The sequence below is a fragment of the Gracilinanus agilis genome, chromosome 4, assembly GCF_016433145.1.
Source record: "Gracilinanus agilis isolate LMUSP501 chromosome 4, AgileGrace, whole genome shotgun sequence".
Lineage (NCBI taxonomy): Eukaryota > Metazoa > Chordata > Mammalia > Didelphimorphia > Didelphidae > Gracilinanus > Gracilinanus agilis.
In genome coordinates this window covers 149222919-149239357 of record NC_058133.1, presented here as the reverse complement: position 1 = coordinate 149239357, position 16439 = coordinate 149222919, and the positions used below count along the sequence as shown (strand labels likewise).

Sequence of the window (16439 nt, the reverse complement as noted above, 5' to 3'; positions counted from 1 at the left end):
ATAGCAGGCATTTAATAAATTCTTGTTCTCTTTCCCTTCTCCTTTCCATTACCTTTCATTTTAAAATTCATTCATTTATTCACTTATCTATTTGGATTTATCATCATGAAATATAATGAGAGTATGGCTCTCCTGAAAACATGCAGAATTCATGATATTGTTGTCACTTTTTCTATTGCTATCCAAATAGTGGGACCACTATTTCTTGTTCAGGAGACTATAGTTACATGACATCCTGTGTTTCCATTATTTAGATCTTTTAATTTATCTTCTTTGAAGAGTGAAAATAATCATATCTTACTCTGTTCAGTCTTCAATGAGAAAATATTGCTTAGTTTTTAGTTTACATTAATCTCTAATTGGGACTTTCTCTGAATTTCATGATTTAGCAGGCTCTTAGAGAAAGGAAAGCATGCAGATTGTAGCATGACAACATCTGGGTTCTAGTTTTAGCTTTTTTTCCACAGATCATAAAATGTGGACATAGATTAAATAGTTGATGTGAAAATATTTTTAATTCAGCATTCATTTCTCTAAATGTGGTAAAAAAAAACCTAGGTATTAAAATTCTTTAGTTTTGATGTAGTCCAAGTACCCAAATATTTAAGAATTTATGATGCTATAAGGAGAAAAATATGAGGGATAATTCCAATTTATGTTATGAATATCATGTATATCTCTAACCCCCACCCCCTCCCCAAATTCTTTTTCTAGTGTATTCTTTCAAATTGATATGTGTCAGAATAAAAGCAAATGAGACACCTGCATAGATTATTTAAAACAAAGACATACTCATCACCTTAGTTGCTTTTTTTATACTTCTTAAGTGAATCTAAAGAATTATATTCATCTCTATGCATATGGCATGAACTGAGCAATGAAAAACAATACTACTTATACTTAAAAAATTTTAATCACAGAAACAGACTTTAATCAGATAAAACTTAATGTATAGCATGCTTTGTCTAAAAAAGGATTTCCATCTTTTACTTTCACAATTACTGGTGATTTTCCTAAAAGATATGACCATGTCATTTCCTTGTTCCCAGTAAGCTACCATTGCTTCCTATTAATCTCTAGATTCAAATATAAAATCCTCTTTTTGACAGTTAAAAGATGTTACAATTTTACTCCAGTTTGCTTTTCCCCGACTTATTACATTTTACTTCCATTCATACACATTGGCCTTTTTACTGTTCGAAACTGTCCTCCTTGCTGTTCCAGATATATAACATTCTATTTCCATTCTCTGTGCCTTTGTCCTGGATGTCTCTCATGACTAGAATTCACTTTACCTGACTAGAATTCACTTTACCTCACCTCTGCTTCTTAGAATCTCTAATTTTCTTTGAGTTAATCTCAATTGCTAGATTCTAAATGGACCCTTTTCTATCTTGAGCTTTTTGTGCATTCCCTCCTCCAAATTATCTCGTATCTATTTAGAATCTTTTTGATGTAAAATACCTGTACAAGCTTCAGCTAGAGTATTATTTTACTAAGGACAAGGTCTGTTTCATTTGTGTTTGTACTTACTAAATGCTTGTTGATTGACTGATTGGAGTATCATTGTAGGTGAAGCATGTTGGTGGACCATCCACCCTGCTTCCAAACAACGCTCAGAAGGAGAAAAAGTACGAGTTGGCGATGACTTAATCTTAGTCAGTGTATCCTCTGAAAGATACTTGGTAAGTACAAAAAAGCATGATGGATATAATGATGTTATCTTTAAAATAATATTGTAATGAATGACATTGCTATTAATAAAATTCTTGTTTTAGGTTTAAATGACAAATTACACATATCAGTTACAGAAAAGTGACTACCTGAGAGTGATTTGATTTAGTGAAAGAAGCATTATAATTCGGCTCGCGGAATCCTTTGTTCTAGACCTGATTCTGTACTGAACTTGTTGTATGATGAAAACAAGCCCCTTAAACTTTTCTACATGGCAATTGTCTCATCTGCAAAATAAAGGGGCTTAATGAACTTTTCTAGTTATGAGTCTTCCTCTCTTGTCTTACCTTCTTCCTCCTGTCCCTTTTCCTTATTTGGTTTCTTTCCTTCTCTACTCATCAGAGTCTGGTTGACAAAAGTTTGTGTAAATATGTAAAGTAAGGCAGCTGACTAAGGCCAATGACTTTAATGTGTAGGGTAATAACATTATCATTGATTATTCTTGCATTAATTTACTAATTATATGTAAATGACATCTAATCATGAATAACAAAGTCCTGTCTTTATTATCTCTCCAAGAAAAAAAAAGTAATCTGTAGCACATTAATTTATATGAAAGCAAATCAGTATCTTATGTAAAGAGTTAAATGAAGAAATGATATGCAGATAACATAGTTGGGGAAATTTCAGGTTAATATCTGATATGGCATCAGTTATGAAATATTTATGAAGAAAGAATCTGAAAATATCCTTGTAGTCATTGATAAGTATGGGAATGTAGCTTGGTGTTCTTGTGTGTTGAATTATATCTCTTTTGAAGCTTTGCCACCAGCAAATGCTAACAGAGGCTGCATATAGTTATTTATTACAAAGCATGATTATCAACGATAGGTCATTCTAGAATAATCCATCTCAGTCAGTCAAAAAGCATTTATTACGCTCTTACTATATGCTAGACATTGCGTTAATAAGCCTTGACATACAAAGAAAGGCAAAAACACAGTCCTCTCTAGGCGCTCAGGTTCCTAGGAGGGAGACAAACATGCAAACAACAACATAGACATTTATTTGCATAGAATTATGGGACTAGTAGGTGAGTGAATATGGTAAATAACATTTACCTAGATTATAGCAAATTATTTGACAAAGGCTCTTATGATATGCTGGTGGAATAGGAGAGATGTTGAGTATACAATATAGAACAGTTACATAGACTTGAAAATGGTTCAGTGGCCTGACTCAAGGAATAGTTTTTAATTGCTCAGCAACAGTTCGTTAGGTGTCTACTAGACTGAGTCAGTAGTTTCATCTTAACCTTCTTTTAAGATTTATCTATGGTTTGTTGCTTATATTTGTAGCAATACCTAAAATGATCAGTTGAGTAGAGGTAAATGTAAAATCTTACACTTAGATTTGAAAAATAAACTTAGAAGTACAAGATTAAAAGATGTGTTGCTAGAGAGCTTTTTGACTGCAAATGATCTAGGAGAGTTGGCAAACTTGTTCTGTTTGCTTCCAGGGGGCAGAAATAAGAGTTGTAGGTAGAAGTTGCAGAGAGGCCAATTAAGATTAATATACGGAAAAAATTTAAGTAGTCCAAAAGAAGAATGGGCTTCTTTGGGAGGAAATTGGTTCTCCTCATTGAAGGTCTTTAATTAAAGATTAGATAGCCACTTAATTAGGCATATTGTTAAAATTTCTTTAGATATGAACTAGACCAGATGGATTTTTCAAATAAATATCTTATGGTTACATGATTCTGCAAAATAGGAATATTTTATTATAAGATGCTTTGGAAATTTTTTCATTAATGAACATGGATCAAACTGCTATGACACTAACTTCCTTGTTTAACTTGTAATTAACTAGAGAATTGAATCCATCTTTTTAATGGATAAGGTAGGAGTTAGGATGAGTCAGTCTTCTTTTATCATTTCTTTTAATAGATCTTTTGTAAATTATGCAAGAAGTACAAGTTTGTTAAGTATATGTATGTAGAAAATGAAAACAGAGAAGAATGAAGTACTTGTTAAATGATTTTCAGGAGCTACTAAGTTATATAGAAACAAAGTTACAGGCTTAGGACCCCTGAGTCCTAGTATAGCTCACCACTGGTTGCAATGGCTCTCTAAATTTTAGCTCCTTAATACCTTATTTCCTTCATCTTTGGGTTTGGGGCTCTTTGAATGTTTTCTATTGTATTTTATTCTACTGATCTCAAGAGTAGTTAGTGAAATATAGAACAATTCTCTGTTCCGCCAATAAAGTTGGTTATGTATGCACATTTTCAAACTAACAAATATTGAAAGGATAAAAGTCTAATACTAGGAACACATTGTAAAAAAGACTTACTAGGAGGGGGCAGCTGGGTAGCTCAGTGGAGTGAGAGTCAGGCCTAGAGACAGGAGGTCCTAGGTTCAAACCCAGCCTCAGCCACTTCCCAGCTGTGTGTCCCTGGGCAAGTCACTTGACCCCCATTGCCCACCCTTACCAATCTTCCACCTATGAGACAATACACCGAAGCACAAGGGTTTAAAAAAAAAAAGACTTAATAGGAAAAACTTATTAGTGAAAATGAAGCTGGGAGATTATTTGTTTATTTTATTTAGTTTTGCTGTCACTTATTACCAGAAAGGCAGTATACTCTAATGGAGATATTTGCTATGTAACTTTAAGCAAATCACCTACCTTCTCATTTCTCTTTGTAACTTTCTAAGACTATAAGTTTTAGAGTAGGTTTTGTTGTATTTTTGTGTAGGGAGTTATTTTATCTATGAGGTTTCTTTTCTAATGGGATCATATGTAGTCCTTATTCTTCTATCAAATGAGCTAATAAGTAAAGTGTTGTGCAAACCTTACAGCACTATGTATATGTTAGCTATTATCGTACATTATACTAATAACACAATTATAAAGTGCATTAAAGTTTAAAAAGTCTCTTAATCATCATGACCCCATAAGAGTAGAGAGTACAAGTATTATTATGCTCATTTTATAAATAAGTAGAAGAATATCATCATGAATTGAACTACCATAAAATGTGAAATCTATGGAAAAGGGAAGATTTTATGACCAAAAAAGAATTAGAAACCATTATAGGATGCAAAATGAATAACTTTGATTACATTAAACTAAAATGTTTTTGTACACACAAAATCAATGCAATCAAGAGTAGAAGAAAAGGAGAAAGCTCAGAGGGAAATTAAATCAAATATCTCTGGTGAAAACCTTCTTTCTCAAATATATACAGAACTAAGTCATATTTATATGAATACAAATCATTCCCCAATCAATAAATGGTCAAAGAATAAGAATAGTGTTTTTCAGGTGAAGAAATCAAGGCTATATATAATAGCTTTAAATTGCTCTAAATTATTTTTTACTAGAGAGAGAGGGTTAAAATTTGAGTCACATTTAAGAAAATGTATATTAAAATTTTTTTTCATAAAATTAAGGAAAAAACCCAAAATATTTGTAAATAAAAAAGTAGAATTGACCAAATGGAAATGTACAGAGCTAACAGTGAAGAAAACAGTTCCCTAAAATTAGAATTAAGCAAATGGAAACTATTTCCATGAGATATTAGGAAACAAAGAAATAAAAGGATAAAAAATAGAACAAAATCTGAAATATATCACTGAAAATCAGTTGATCTTGAAAATAGATCCAGGAGAAATAACCTTAGAATTATACTATGTGAAAACCATAATTAAAAAAGACCCTGGACACTACATTACAAGATGTCATGAAAATTTATAGGATGAGGCCAAAGCAGTACTTAAGGGAAAATTTATGTCTCTAAACACTTAAATCAATAAAATAGAGAAAGCATAGTCCAGTTAATTGGGCTTGCAACTAACAAAAACTAGAAAAAGAACAAGTGAAAAATCTCTTAACAACACCAAATTCGAAATCCTGAAAATCAAAGGAAAGCTTAATGAAACTGAGAGTAAGAAAACTACTGAGCTAATAAATAAGAAAGGAGTTAGTGTTATAGAAAAACTAATATAATAGATAAACCATTGGTTAACTTTGTTTAAAAAAGGAAGAAAAGCAAATTGCCAATATAAAAAATGAAAAAGACTAATTCACAGCAAATGAGGATGACATTAAAGCAATTATTAGGCATTATTTTGCCCAATTGTATGCCAATAAATCTGACAATAGAAGCCAAATAAATGAATATTTTAAAATATATAAATTACCAGAAGTGATAAATATTGGAGGTGATGTGGGAAAATTGTGTCACTAATATACTATTGATGGATTTGTGAACTGATTCAATTATTGGTGAATGGCTGGACAATTTGAGGTGTATTGTTTTCATGGGATATTATTGTGCCAGAAGAAATAATGGGTAAAAAGGGCTCAAAAAAACATGGAAAGATTTGAATGAACTGATACAAAGCAAAGAGAGCAGAATGAGGAGGACATTGTACTCTGTAACAGCAATCTTGCATAATGATCAACTATGAAAGACAACTATTCTATTGTCAGCAATGCAAGGTACCAACACAATTCCAAGAACTTATGATGAAAATTATCAGAAAACACATTTTAAAAAATTGTTTCTATGTGGGAGAAAAACCATAAAAGCATTTTTATTAAGCCACTCTCTATTGTGAGTAAGGTCCTTATTCCATAAAGTTATAATATAACTTGATTTGTTTATGCCTAACATACTAAGTTTTAATTTATAATGAATTAGTTATTTGAAACTTATTTTATTCTGAATACAAACACTGTAGACATGGCTGAAAGGGTTATTGTCAAAATTCTGTTTGAATGGAATGTTTGAACAGAAAAGTGAAAAAGAACTCAAAAATATTTGGGGCAAAACCCAACATGCAAGTTTTGATTAAAGGATATTTTTTCTGATGATAGCTAGATGGTGTTGTGAATAGAATGTTAGACCAGGAAGACCTTTGTTCAAGTCCTTCCTATAATATTTATTTGCTGTGTGACCTTGGACAAGTCATTTAATTTCTCTCTGTCTCTATCTCCTCATGTACAAAGTGAGGTTAATGATAGCACATCTATCTCACAGAGTTGTGATCAAATGAAACATATAAAGTACTTTTCAAACCTTAATGTGCTATATCAAAGTTAATTAAGATGATGTTTGTTGAATTAAAATTTACTAGAATCTTGTTTTAAGGAGACTTTCTAATTCTAAGACTATCACATCAAAATGTTTAACCTAGGGAAATTTTTCTAATTCAGTTGACAAAATTAGATTATAAATTTTATATGATTTCATATAGATTATACTTGTTTCTTTTATAGGAACTGCATGAAATTATATAATTCAAGTACAAGGATTATTTTTTAATATCTCTTTATTTGGGGAGTTGCTCTTATTTGGCCACTTTTACTTATATATTCTCTTCTATATAGGATATACTTAGCCTTTCCCCAGGCAAGTTCATATTAAGTAAATTTGCTTTCTTATTCATGTTATTTGGTTATTGAAATATATGTAAATTATAAATTATACATTTATCATTGTACAACTATATATTAATTGCTTTGGTGGCCTACTGAATAAAGTTAATTTAATCATAGCACCCTTGAGGTACAATGTATCCCTGAACAATAATCCCATTTATAACATGCCTGATAAGTAGTCATCTAGCCTTTGCTTGAAGATCTTCAGGGATAGTGAACTCATTCTCTCTCAAGGCAGTCCCTACACTTTTGGATAGTTCTGGTTTTCTGGAATCTCTTACATCAAACTCAAATTTGCCTCTCCAACTTCTACTCCTTGGTATTAGTTGTGCTCTCTGAGATTAAGCAGAGGAAGACTACTGTCTTTCATGTGACAATCCCTCAAATATTCAAAGTAGCTATCTTTTCCCTTTTCCCTCCTCCTCTCCATCTTCTCAGAGTTAAACTTCTCTAGTTCTTTCAAACAATCCTTATATGGCATTGCACCGTCACACTGTCCTGGTCACCCTTTCTTTATGCTTTCTCATTTATCTGTGACCTTTCTGAAGAACTAGAGAACTGAATGCTAGGATAAAGTGAAGTGAGAAAACCCTTAGGTAATTAAAGACAACAACATTTATAATGTTGAACACAAGTTCTACGTGCCTCTAGAGTGAATATAAGTCCTGGGAAGCTTTTGCAGAGGCTACTTTGTCTTTGTGTGAATGAAGCAAATAATTAAGAGAACAGCAATGACATTTGATAGACACATTATTGGAGACATATAACTACCAAGCAGTAATTCATATGCCATAACTGGCTCCTGATTCCCACAGAAGTGATGAAAGACTTTACAATTTTAGAGGTAAGTAGTAATACATGAGTAAGGCTTAGCCAGCGAGGCACCTAAAATTGCTTAGTATACTTTTTTCTTTAAGTTCTTTATGTTTCTAATTCAAATGAGTAAATTAGTTTCTTTGATTTTCTGTTTTAGAACATATATTTATGCTTCTGTTTTAATAAATATTTCTGCTTTTGGTAAAAAGACAGATTTTAAATGTTTTATTTATTGAGGCATAATAAAGGGAGTAGAAACACAGACCTTAGTTCTGATAAGAAAACACTACCATCTAGTGGTTACCATATATGAAACTAGTTTCCTTTCAACCCTGATAAGTCTCTGAGGGAGCTTGCCAAATTTAAGCTCTTTAAATGATGGTAAATAGCACAATATAACATGGAAAATTTTCAGATTGAGATTTCACTATGAAAATAAATAGATTGCTGGTACTTTAAACCCACAGGAAAATTGAATTTCTTTGAAGAAAGGAAAAACATGTTTTTATAATAGGAACTACATTTTTTATTTCCCCCTTTCCATTATTTTTATTGTCATTGTTGTTAATGTTAATCTGTGCAGTGTTCAAAATGGGTTACCTTAACTAAAACTATAGAAGAATTAAAACCCAATTTGATTGGTTTTTCGTGAGAAGTTGCTAAAAATTCTATTTTCTAATCTATCATGTATATGTATAATTCAATATAAATGAAACTTCCTTTGCGTTTCAGTAAATGTCTTCTTTTGTCTCTTGTTGCAGCATTTGTCTTACGGCAGTGATATCTTGCATGTAGATGCTGCATTCCAGCAGACCCTCTGGAGTGTAGCTCCAATTAGTTCAGGAAGTGAAGCAGCCCAAGGTAAGAATTCTGAATTGTACGGATGCTTTTTGGGATGGAAAGTGAATAATTGGGGCAGCTGGGTGGCTTAGTGTATTGAGAGCCAGACCTAGAGTCAGGAAGTCTTGAGTTCAAATTTGGCCTCAGACACTTCCTAACTGTGATTCTGGGTAAGTCACTTAATCCCCAATGGTTTTGCCATTACTGCTCTTCTGCCTTGGAACCAATCCACAGCATTAATACTAAGATGGAAGGTAAGGGTTACGAAAAAAAGAAAGTAGATGATCATTTTTGTAGCAACAAGCTTATTCTCTTTATGATTCATAGTTCATGAATTTAGAATTGGAAGGGGTCTTAGAAAGCATACAGTACCACCCCCTGCAGAACAATTTAACCAGGCCTTCTGTATGCCCCACTGTTTTGGTTATTTAAATATAATCAAGAGGAGATAGTTTATGGTTGATGAGAGAACATATCAGGATGAGATTCAGGATGACCAGTTTAAATCTTGCCATCTATACATCTGCACTTCTGCAGGAGCCGGAGCAAGTCAGTTGACCTCTCAACGTGATTATTTTTTTTATTGTTATTTTTGTTTGATTAGTCAGTGGAGATCTTTTAACCCCATCATCTGTGCAGTGTACGAAGTGGGTTACCTTAACTAAAATTACAGAAGATAATAGCATTACCTACCTCGTAGGGCTATCCTAAGGACCAACTGAAATGGGATAATAGATGCAGGATGCTTTTTAAAACTTAAAATGCTCTGTAAATATTAACTTCCTTATTTTTATTAAAGTGCTATAACTAGGATTATAAGCAGCAGAAAATTAACTTTGAAAATCACAAAATGATGATGATTATAACTAGTATATGAAGGGTATATGAAAATTTGTAAAGTATTTTACCAATAATACCTCATTTTATCCTCAAAACAACTCCAGGAGATTGGTGCTTTTATTATGCCCTTTTTAGAGATGAGGACCCTGAGGCATAGAGAGATTTGAGTGACTTGCTAATAACTGTCTCAGACTAGATTGGAACACACTTCTTCCTGACTCAGAGTCCAACAGTATTCACTGTGCCTGACACCTAGTAGCTTCTAAAATTGGGAAAGTAGGGCCATCGAGGTGGCTTTGTAAATTGAGAGGCCTAGAGATAGGAGGTCCTGTGTTCAAATCTGACCTCAGATACTTCCTAGCTAGGTGATCCTGGACAAGTCAGTTGAACTTAGTTGTCTAGTTCTTCCTGCTCCTCTGCCTTTGAACCAATACCTACTATGGATTCTAAGAAGGTCTAAAAATGAAAATAAAATTATGAAATGAAATTTATGAAATGAAAATTATAAAAAAATGAAAAAAATAAAATTAAAATTAAGTAAATAAATGGATTCTAAGAAGGTTAAAAAATGAAAAATTAAATTAAAATTAAGTAAATAAAATAAAATTGGGAAGGTAGATAATTCAGATACATAGCCTAAGTCTTACTCACACAGACACATACACACATGTAAACACAGAGTGTTTTTGGCAATTGCTGGAGCAATCTTTCTGGATTGACCCAGTATCCCATATTGAGGGAGGATAAAAACATTTAGAGAAAAATAAAAAATCTTTATTTTTTGGTGAGATTGTTGATATTTGTCCCATCGGCCGCCAGGACAAATTTCTATGAGGGCCTGAGAAAATTTCTATGAGGGCCATAGGAAGCCACATCTGGCTGTCTTTGCACTTGACTTTCATCATGAATTGTCTTATATCCTTTGATGATCTTAGTAAAGGTAGGATCAGCTCAATTCAAATCTTGAATGTGTTTTTAAAATTTGAATCTAAAACTGGACTGCCTGCAGAGTGAATTCATCTCTTCATTTTAAAGACAGAGAACTTGGGCCCAGATAACTTAATTACATGACTAAAGTCATACAGCTAATAAGGGGCAAATGGATGGATTTGAATAGAGGAGCTCAGCTCCACATCCAATGTCCTTTCCACTGTCCCACATGGCCAGTGCTTTCTGTTATACAGAGCAAATTGAATATTTAAGTAATGATTGAGAGTGTTAATATACTCTACAATATCATTTGAATTTATTATAGATAAATTTAGGTTAGATGAAAATAAAATTGTATTAGCTTTGCTTGTAGCAGAGAGTGGTCAACTTCAAAATGAGTGAGTTATTCAGATTTTGTAGAATCCTTGATGTTATTATAAAAGAAGAAATGACACTGTATGAAATAAGAAGCAGTTATAGAGTCCATATTGTCATCTAGTGCACACAGACTTTTTTTTTTAAGATAGATAAACTGAAATTAGGCTGTTCTCTGTAAGAATTCCTAGAGGTTTAGTTCTGAACAAGATAATAAGGAGAGGTCATCAATTAGACTCTGGAATCCCAAACTCCAGGGAAAGAGACTAGATTCCCAAAGGAAAATAATGTGGAAAAGAATACAAGTTATAAGCTTAGTTATGGGTTAGAAATGACTGGATACTCAGGCCAGGGTTCACGTTAGCCTTCCCCTTCTCTTAGAGGTAATGTTACTCAACTAGCTCCAAACTAGAGAAATGTTAGTAGTGTGACCATAGAAATTAGGCTGGTGTCTGATTAGGCCTAACTAAAGAGATAATTATTAATTATTAATCATCAATTATTCATAATTAGACATAACTAAGGAGATAATAATTATTAATTATTTTATCAAAATGAATACTTAATTATTGCTAATTATTCATAATTCTGCCCTTGGAAATATAATTATGAAACTATATATGAACATGATAGTCATGATGAGGTCCCTAGTTAAAGAATGAAAACTCTTTAAGAATGGGCTGGAGAGTTGGGATCTCAAATTGGTGCTAAGGTCACTTTTTTCTACGTGGCTAACTCACATCTCTAAAAGGGAACATAAAGAAATGCAAGGGACAGGATCAACCACTGGTATTTCTATGAAATAAGATATTAGTTGAATGTAATCTTTAACAGAATAAAATGACCTTCCTTTCTTCCTTCCTTTCCTTCCTTCTTCCCTTTCTTCTTTCCTTCCTTCCTTCCTTCCTTCCTTCCTTTCTTCCTTTCTTCCTTCCTTCCTTAATGCATAGAATTTATAATGAAAAAATATACTTGATCAAAAGTCAAGACATGTATGTTCTAATCTTAACTGTTATAAACTTACTATGTGGATTTGAGGAAGTTGCTATGCCTTGGTTTCCTAATTTAGAAATTGTGTTAGTAACACTCATTTCCAAGGTCCTTTCCAGCTCCAATATATTATAATTTCAAGATTCTATAACTAGATGATCTAAATAGGTTGTTCTATATATTAGATAAGAGATTATAAAGGAACTTTTTGAAATATGAATCATCAATTAAGCAAATGTAAGGTCAAAAATTGTATAAACCTATATATGATCAATGGTAAAAACAAACAAACAAACATTTTATTTTTCTCAGGATACCTAATTGGGGGTGATGTGCTCAGGTTGCTTCATGGTCACATGGATGAATGTTTGACTGTTCCTTCAGGGGAGCATGGAGAGGAACAACGAAGGTTGGTGTTCATGCTAAGTATATATAGAGATTTAGATTCTTTTGTAGTAATTAAGGTGTGGGAGTTTGATAAAGTGATACCAAAGTATGTTCTTTGTGTGGAAATGATTTGATTGTGTTTATAATCCTGTTTCTTTTCTTGTGATGATGACAATTATGTCAATAGAAAAGCTAAATTTGCATTTGGACAAACTTTGAGGAATGAAAAAGAACAAAAATGGTTATAATATGTTTATTTCTTAACTACTTATATTTTCTGACCAATTCTTTTGCTTGATTGACTAGCCTAAAATTAAATTTTAGTTATATCCTCAGGGAATTTAAGTCTCAAATCTTTAGATATTTTTCTATTATTTTATTTTACTTTGGGGGATTATAGTATTTACTACTTCTATTATATAATGAGTAAAATCCATATTTCACTTTGTTATTATTGTGCAACTGGGAAAGACTTAAATTATGCCAGAGCTCTTGGGAATAATATACCTAACTTGGAAGACTTTTCATTCAAGATATTTTTAGCCTCGGAAGCCTAGAGTAGTCTAAAGTATAAACCATTATGTGACCACATGTAGTATTTCTTTAAATCTCACTTCATATTATTTTCCTTGTAGTTAATATACAAATGCAAGTTATTAAGATTTAATTAGCATTCATTTTAATTGTATATTATTTGATAAAGAATTATAGGGGAGTGAATTTAACCCTGAAGAAAGAGAAAGGATAGCAGGCAGATGGAGAGAGTCAATTCCAGGCCCGAAATAATGACAGGCATGAAATCTACACTTTGAGAACTACCCTGTGGCTTTAGCAGTGGAGTTGGTCATGTTTTTTTTTTCCCAATTAATTAATTAATTAATTTAAAAAGCATTTTTCCATGGTTACACAATTCATGTTCTCTCCCTTCCCTTTTCCTTCTCCCCTCCCAGAGCTGACAAGCAATTCCACTAGGTTATACATGTATTATCACTCAAATCCTATTTCCGTAGTATCCATTTTTGTAATAATAATTCTAATCTTTTAAAACCAATCCTCCTAAATCATATACCCATATAAAGAAATGATATATCACATTTTTCTTCTGAGTTTCTATGGAATTGGTCATGTTCAGACACTAAGGCATTGATTTCTTGGGCTTTTAAGTTTGGCAGCTTCCTCTACCCCACAGCATCTGAACAGTAGTTGGTAGATAAGATACACAGACTCACCTGATCTCTACCAAATACCCTCTAAAAACTGTGATATAATATCTCAAAATGAATTCTAGAGCAGCATAACCCACAAAAAGACAGGGTGAAATAATTTTTTAGCCCAAAACAACTCAAAAGATAGGCACAAAAGATTTATGACATTGGGGTAGAAGTGGAGTGCAAAGTAGAATAGCCAGGCAGGTCCCACCATGACAATGGCCCTTGGGGACAGTTGAATCAGCTGCAAAAGTTTCCAGAGCTCTCAGCCAATGATGGTAAGGGGAAGTTAGACAATTTCTCAGTCAGAGATTACAGGAGTTCTTCTGTTGTCTCTGAGTGTAAGATATCACATTGCTTATACACAGCTCCAAATTGTAGTCCTGGTCTCCATATGGTCTCCCAATGAAGAGGCACATGAGCACACAATAGCACTTGAGCCTGCAGGGGAGCAGAGGGCCCTGGCCATAGTTACAAGTCAGAAAACAGTGCTTGTGGTTAGTCACAGATCAGAGCACAGGTCAGGAGAGTATTAAACAAACCTCTCCTTATATCAAAACATCTTGGAAGAACTGGAAGTTGATTTATCCCAAATCTAACTCTGAAGTCAGCTACGCAAGAGCCTGAAGCTTGGAAAAATGCTTTCCTCATCAAGGTTACAGAGCCCCACCTTAACAGTTTTTTAAGTTAAAACAGTGAAAAAGCTGGAAAAAGAGCAAAAAACAACAACAAAAGGTTTTCAATATGGAAAGTTATTTTGATGACAGAGAAGACCAAAGCATAAACTCAGAAGAAAAGTTCATACTACTGCATCCAAAGCTTCTGAGAAAAATATTAATTGATTTCAGGCCCCAAAAGAGTTAAGGGAGGAGCTCAAAAAAGATTTTTAAAATTGATTGTTAGAAGAAAACTTAGGAAAAATGAGAGTAATAAAGGAAAATCATGAAAAAAGAATCAGCACTTTAGTAAAGGAAGTACAGAAAGTCCTAAAGAAATTAATACCTAAAAAACAGAATAAACTAATTGGTAAAAGAGACACAAGAATCCACTGAAGAGAAGAACTCTTTCAAAATCAGAATTGGCCAAATAGAAAAAAGGTATATAAAAATGTACTGAAGAGAACTCCTTAAAAGACAGAATTCATCAAAATGGGAAAAGAGGGTACAAAAATTTGCTCAGGAAAAGTAATCTTTAAAAAGTAAAATTAGTTAAATGGAAAAGGAAAGCTCACTCAACAAAATCATGCCTTAAGAAGTAGAATTGGGCAAGTGGAAGCTAATGACTCCATGAGACTTCACGAAACAATCAAACAAACACAAAAGAATGAAAAAAAAATAGAAGAAAAAGTGAAATATAAGAAAAACAACTCACCTGGAAAATAAATCCAGGAGAGATAATCTAAGAAATATTAGACTGCCTGAAAGCCATGAACAACAACAATAAAAATCTTAGATATTATCTTTCAAGAAATTATTTAGGAAAACTGCCCTGATATTCTACAAAAAGAGGGTAAAATAAAAATAGAAACAATATTCCATTTACTTCTTGAAAGAGTTGCACAAATGATAATTCCTAGGAATATTATAACCAAATTAAAAAACTTCTAGGTTATGGAAGAAACATTGCAACCAGGCAAAAAGAAGCAATTCCGATATTGTGGAGCCACAGTCAGTATAACACAAGACTTAGCTGTTTCTACATTAAAGGAAGAGAAGGCCCAGAATATGATATTCCAGAGGGCAAACAAGCTAGGACTTCAATCAAGAATCTCTAATCCAGGAAAACTGAGCATAAAACTTCAGCTGAAAAAAAATGGGTATTTATGGAAGAATTTCAAACATTTCTAATGAAAAGATCCAAACTAAATGGAAAAAAATGACTCTCAAGTATAAAATTCAAGAGAAGCATTAAGAGGTAAACAGAAAAGAAAAATCAAAAGACATTCAATAAGGTTCAACTGTTTACATCTCTGCATGGGATGATGATTCTCATAACTCCTGAGGACTTTATCAATATTAGGGCATTTAGAAATAGTATACATAGAGAGTGGTCAGGGGTATGAGGTGAGTATAATGGGATGATATCTAAAAAAATAAGTCATGGGGAAGAGGAATGCATTGTGAGAAGGAAGAGAAAAATGGAACAGGGAAAATTCTCTCACATTAAGAGGAATGAAAGAGCTTTTACAGGGGAGGGGAAGATGGAGAAGGTGAAAAGAACATGAACCTTACTCTCATTAGAATTAGCTCACTGATGGAATAACATACACAATCATTTGGGTATAAATATCTGTTACCCTACAGTAAAGTAGAAGAGGAAAGGCATATGAGAAGGAGGTGGAGTTGGTTGGAGCCGATAGAAAAGAGGGCAAATTGAGGGAGATGATGGTCAGAAACTAAACTGGAGGAAATAGGATGGTAAAGTAATACACAGTAATCATAAAGATACACAAATTTTTACAAGTCTCTAATTAAAGCTTCATTTCTTAAATATTGTTATAGAAAAATGTGTCAAATGTGTAAGAATATAAGTTATTCCTCAAGTAATAAATGATCAAAGGATATGAACAGGCAGTTCTTGAAGTACTTAAAGTTCTTTATAGTCATTTAAAGATGCTCTAAGTTAGTATTAATTTGAGAAACAGAAACTAAAACAGCTCAAATATTCCACCCCACATTTATCAGATTGATTATTCTGACAGAAAAAGAAAATGACAAAATTTGAAGGGGGTGTGGGAAAACTGAGACACTGATGTGCTTTTTGGGGGAGTGATGAACTAATTCTTTCACTCCAGAGTGATTTGACCCTGTGCCCAAAGGGCTATAAAACAGTACATTCCCTTTGACTCAGCAATACCATTAGTAGGTTTGTATACCAAAGAAGAAAAAAATAAAGAAAGGAAAGACTATATGTATAAAAATATTTAAAGCC

At 32.9% G+C, this 16439-nt stretch overlaps 1 protein-coding gene across 1 annotated transcript in view; it reads left to right on the top strand.

Moving 5' to 3' along the window:
• The window catches only part of RYR2 (ryanodine receptor 2), a 550493-nt gene that overhangs the window by 67003 nt on the left and 467051 nt on the right, over positions 1-16439 (top strand). The window contains exons 8-10 of the mRNA XM_044674985.1: positions 1573-1685; positions 8700-8799; positions 12226-12322. Of these exons, the coding sequence (XP_044530920.1) occupies positions 1573-1685; positions 8700-8799; positions 12226-12322 (310 nt within the window). The remainder of the gene's footprint in view (positions 1-1572; positions 1686-8699; positions 8800-12225; positions 12323-16439) is intronic.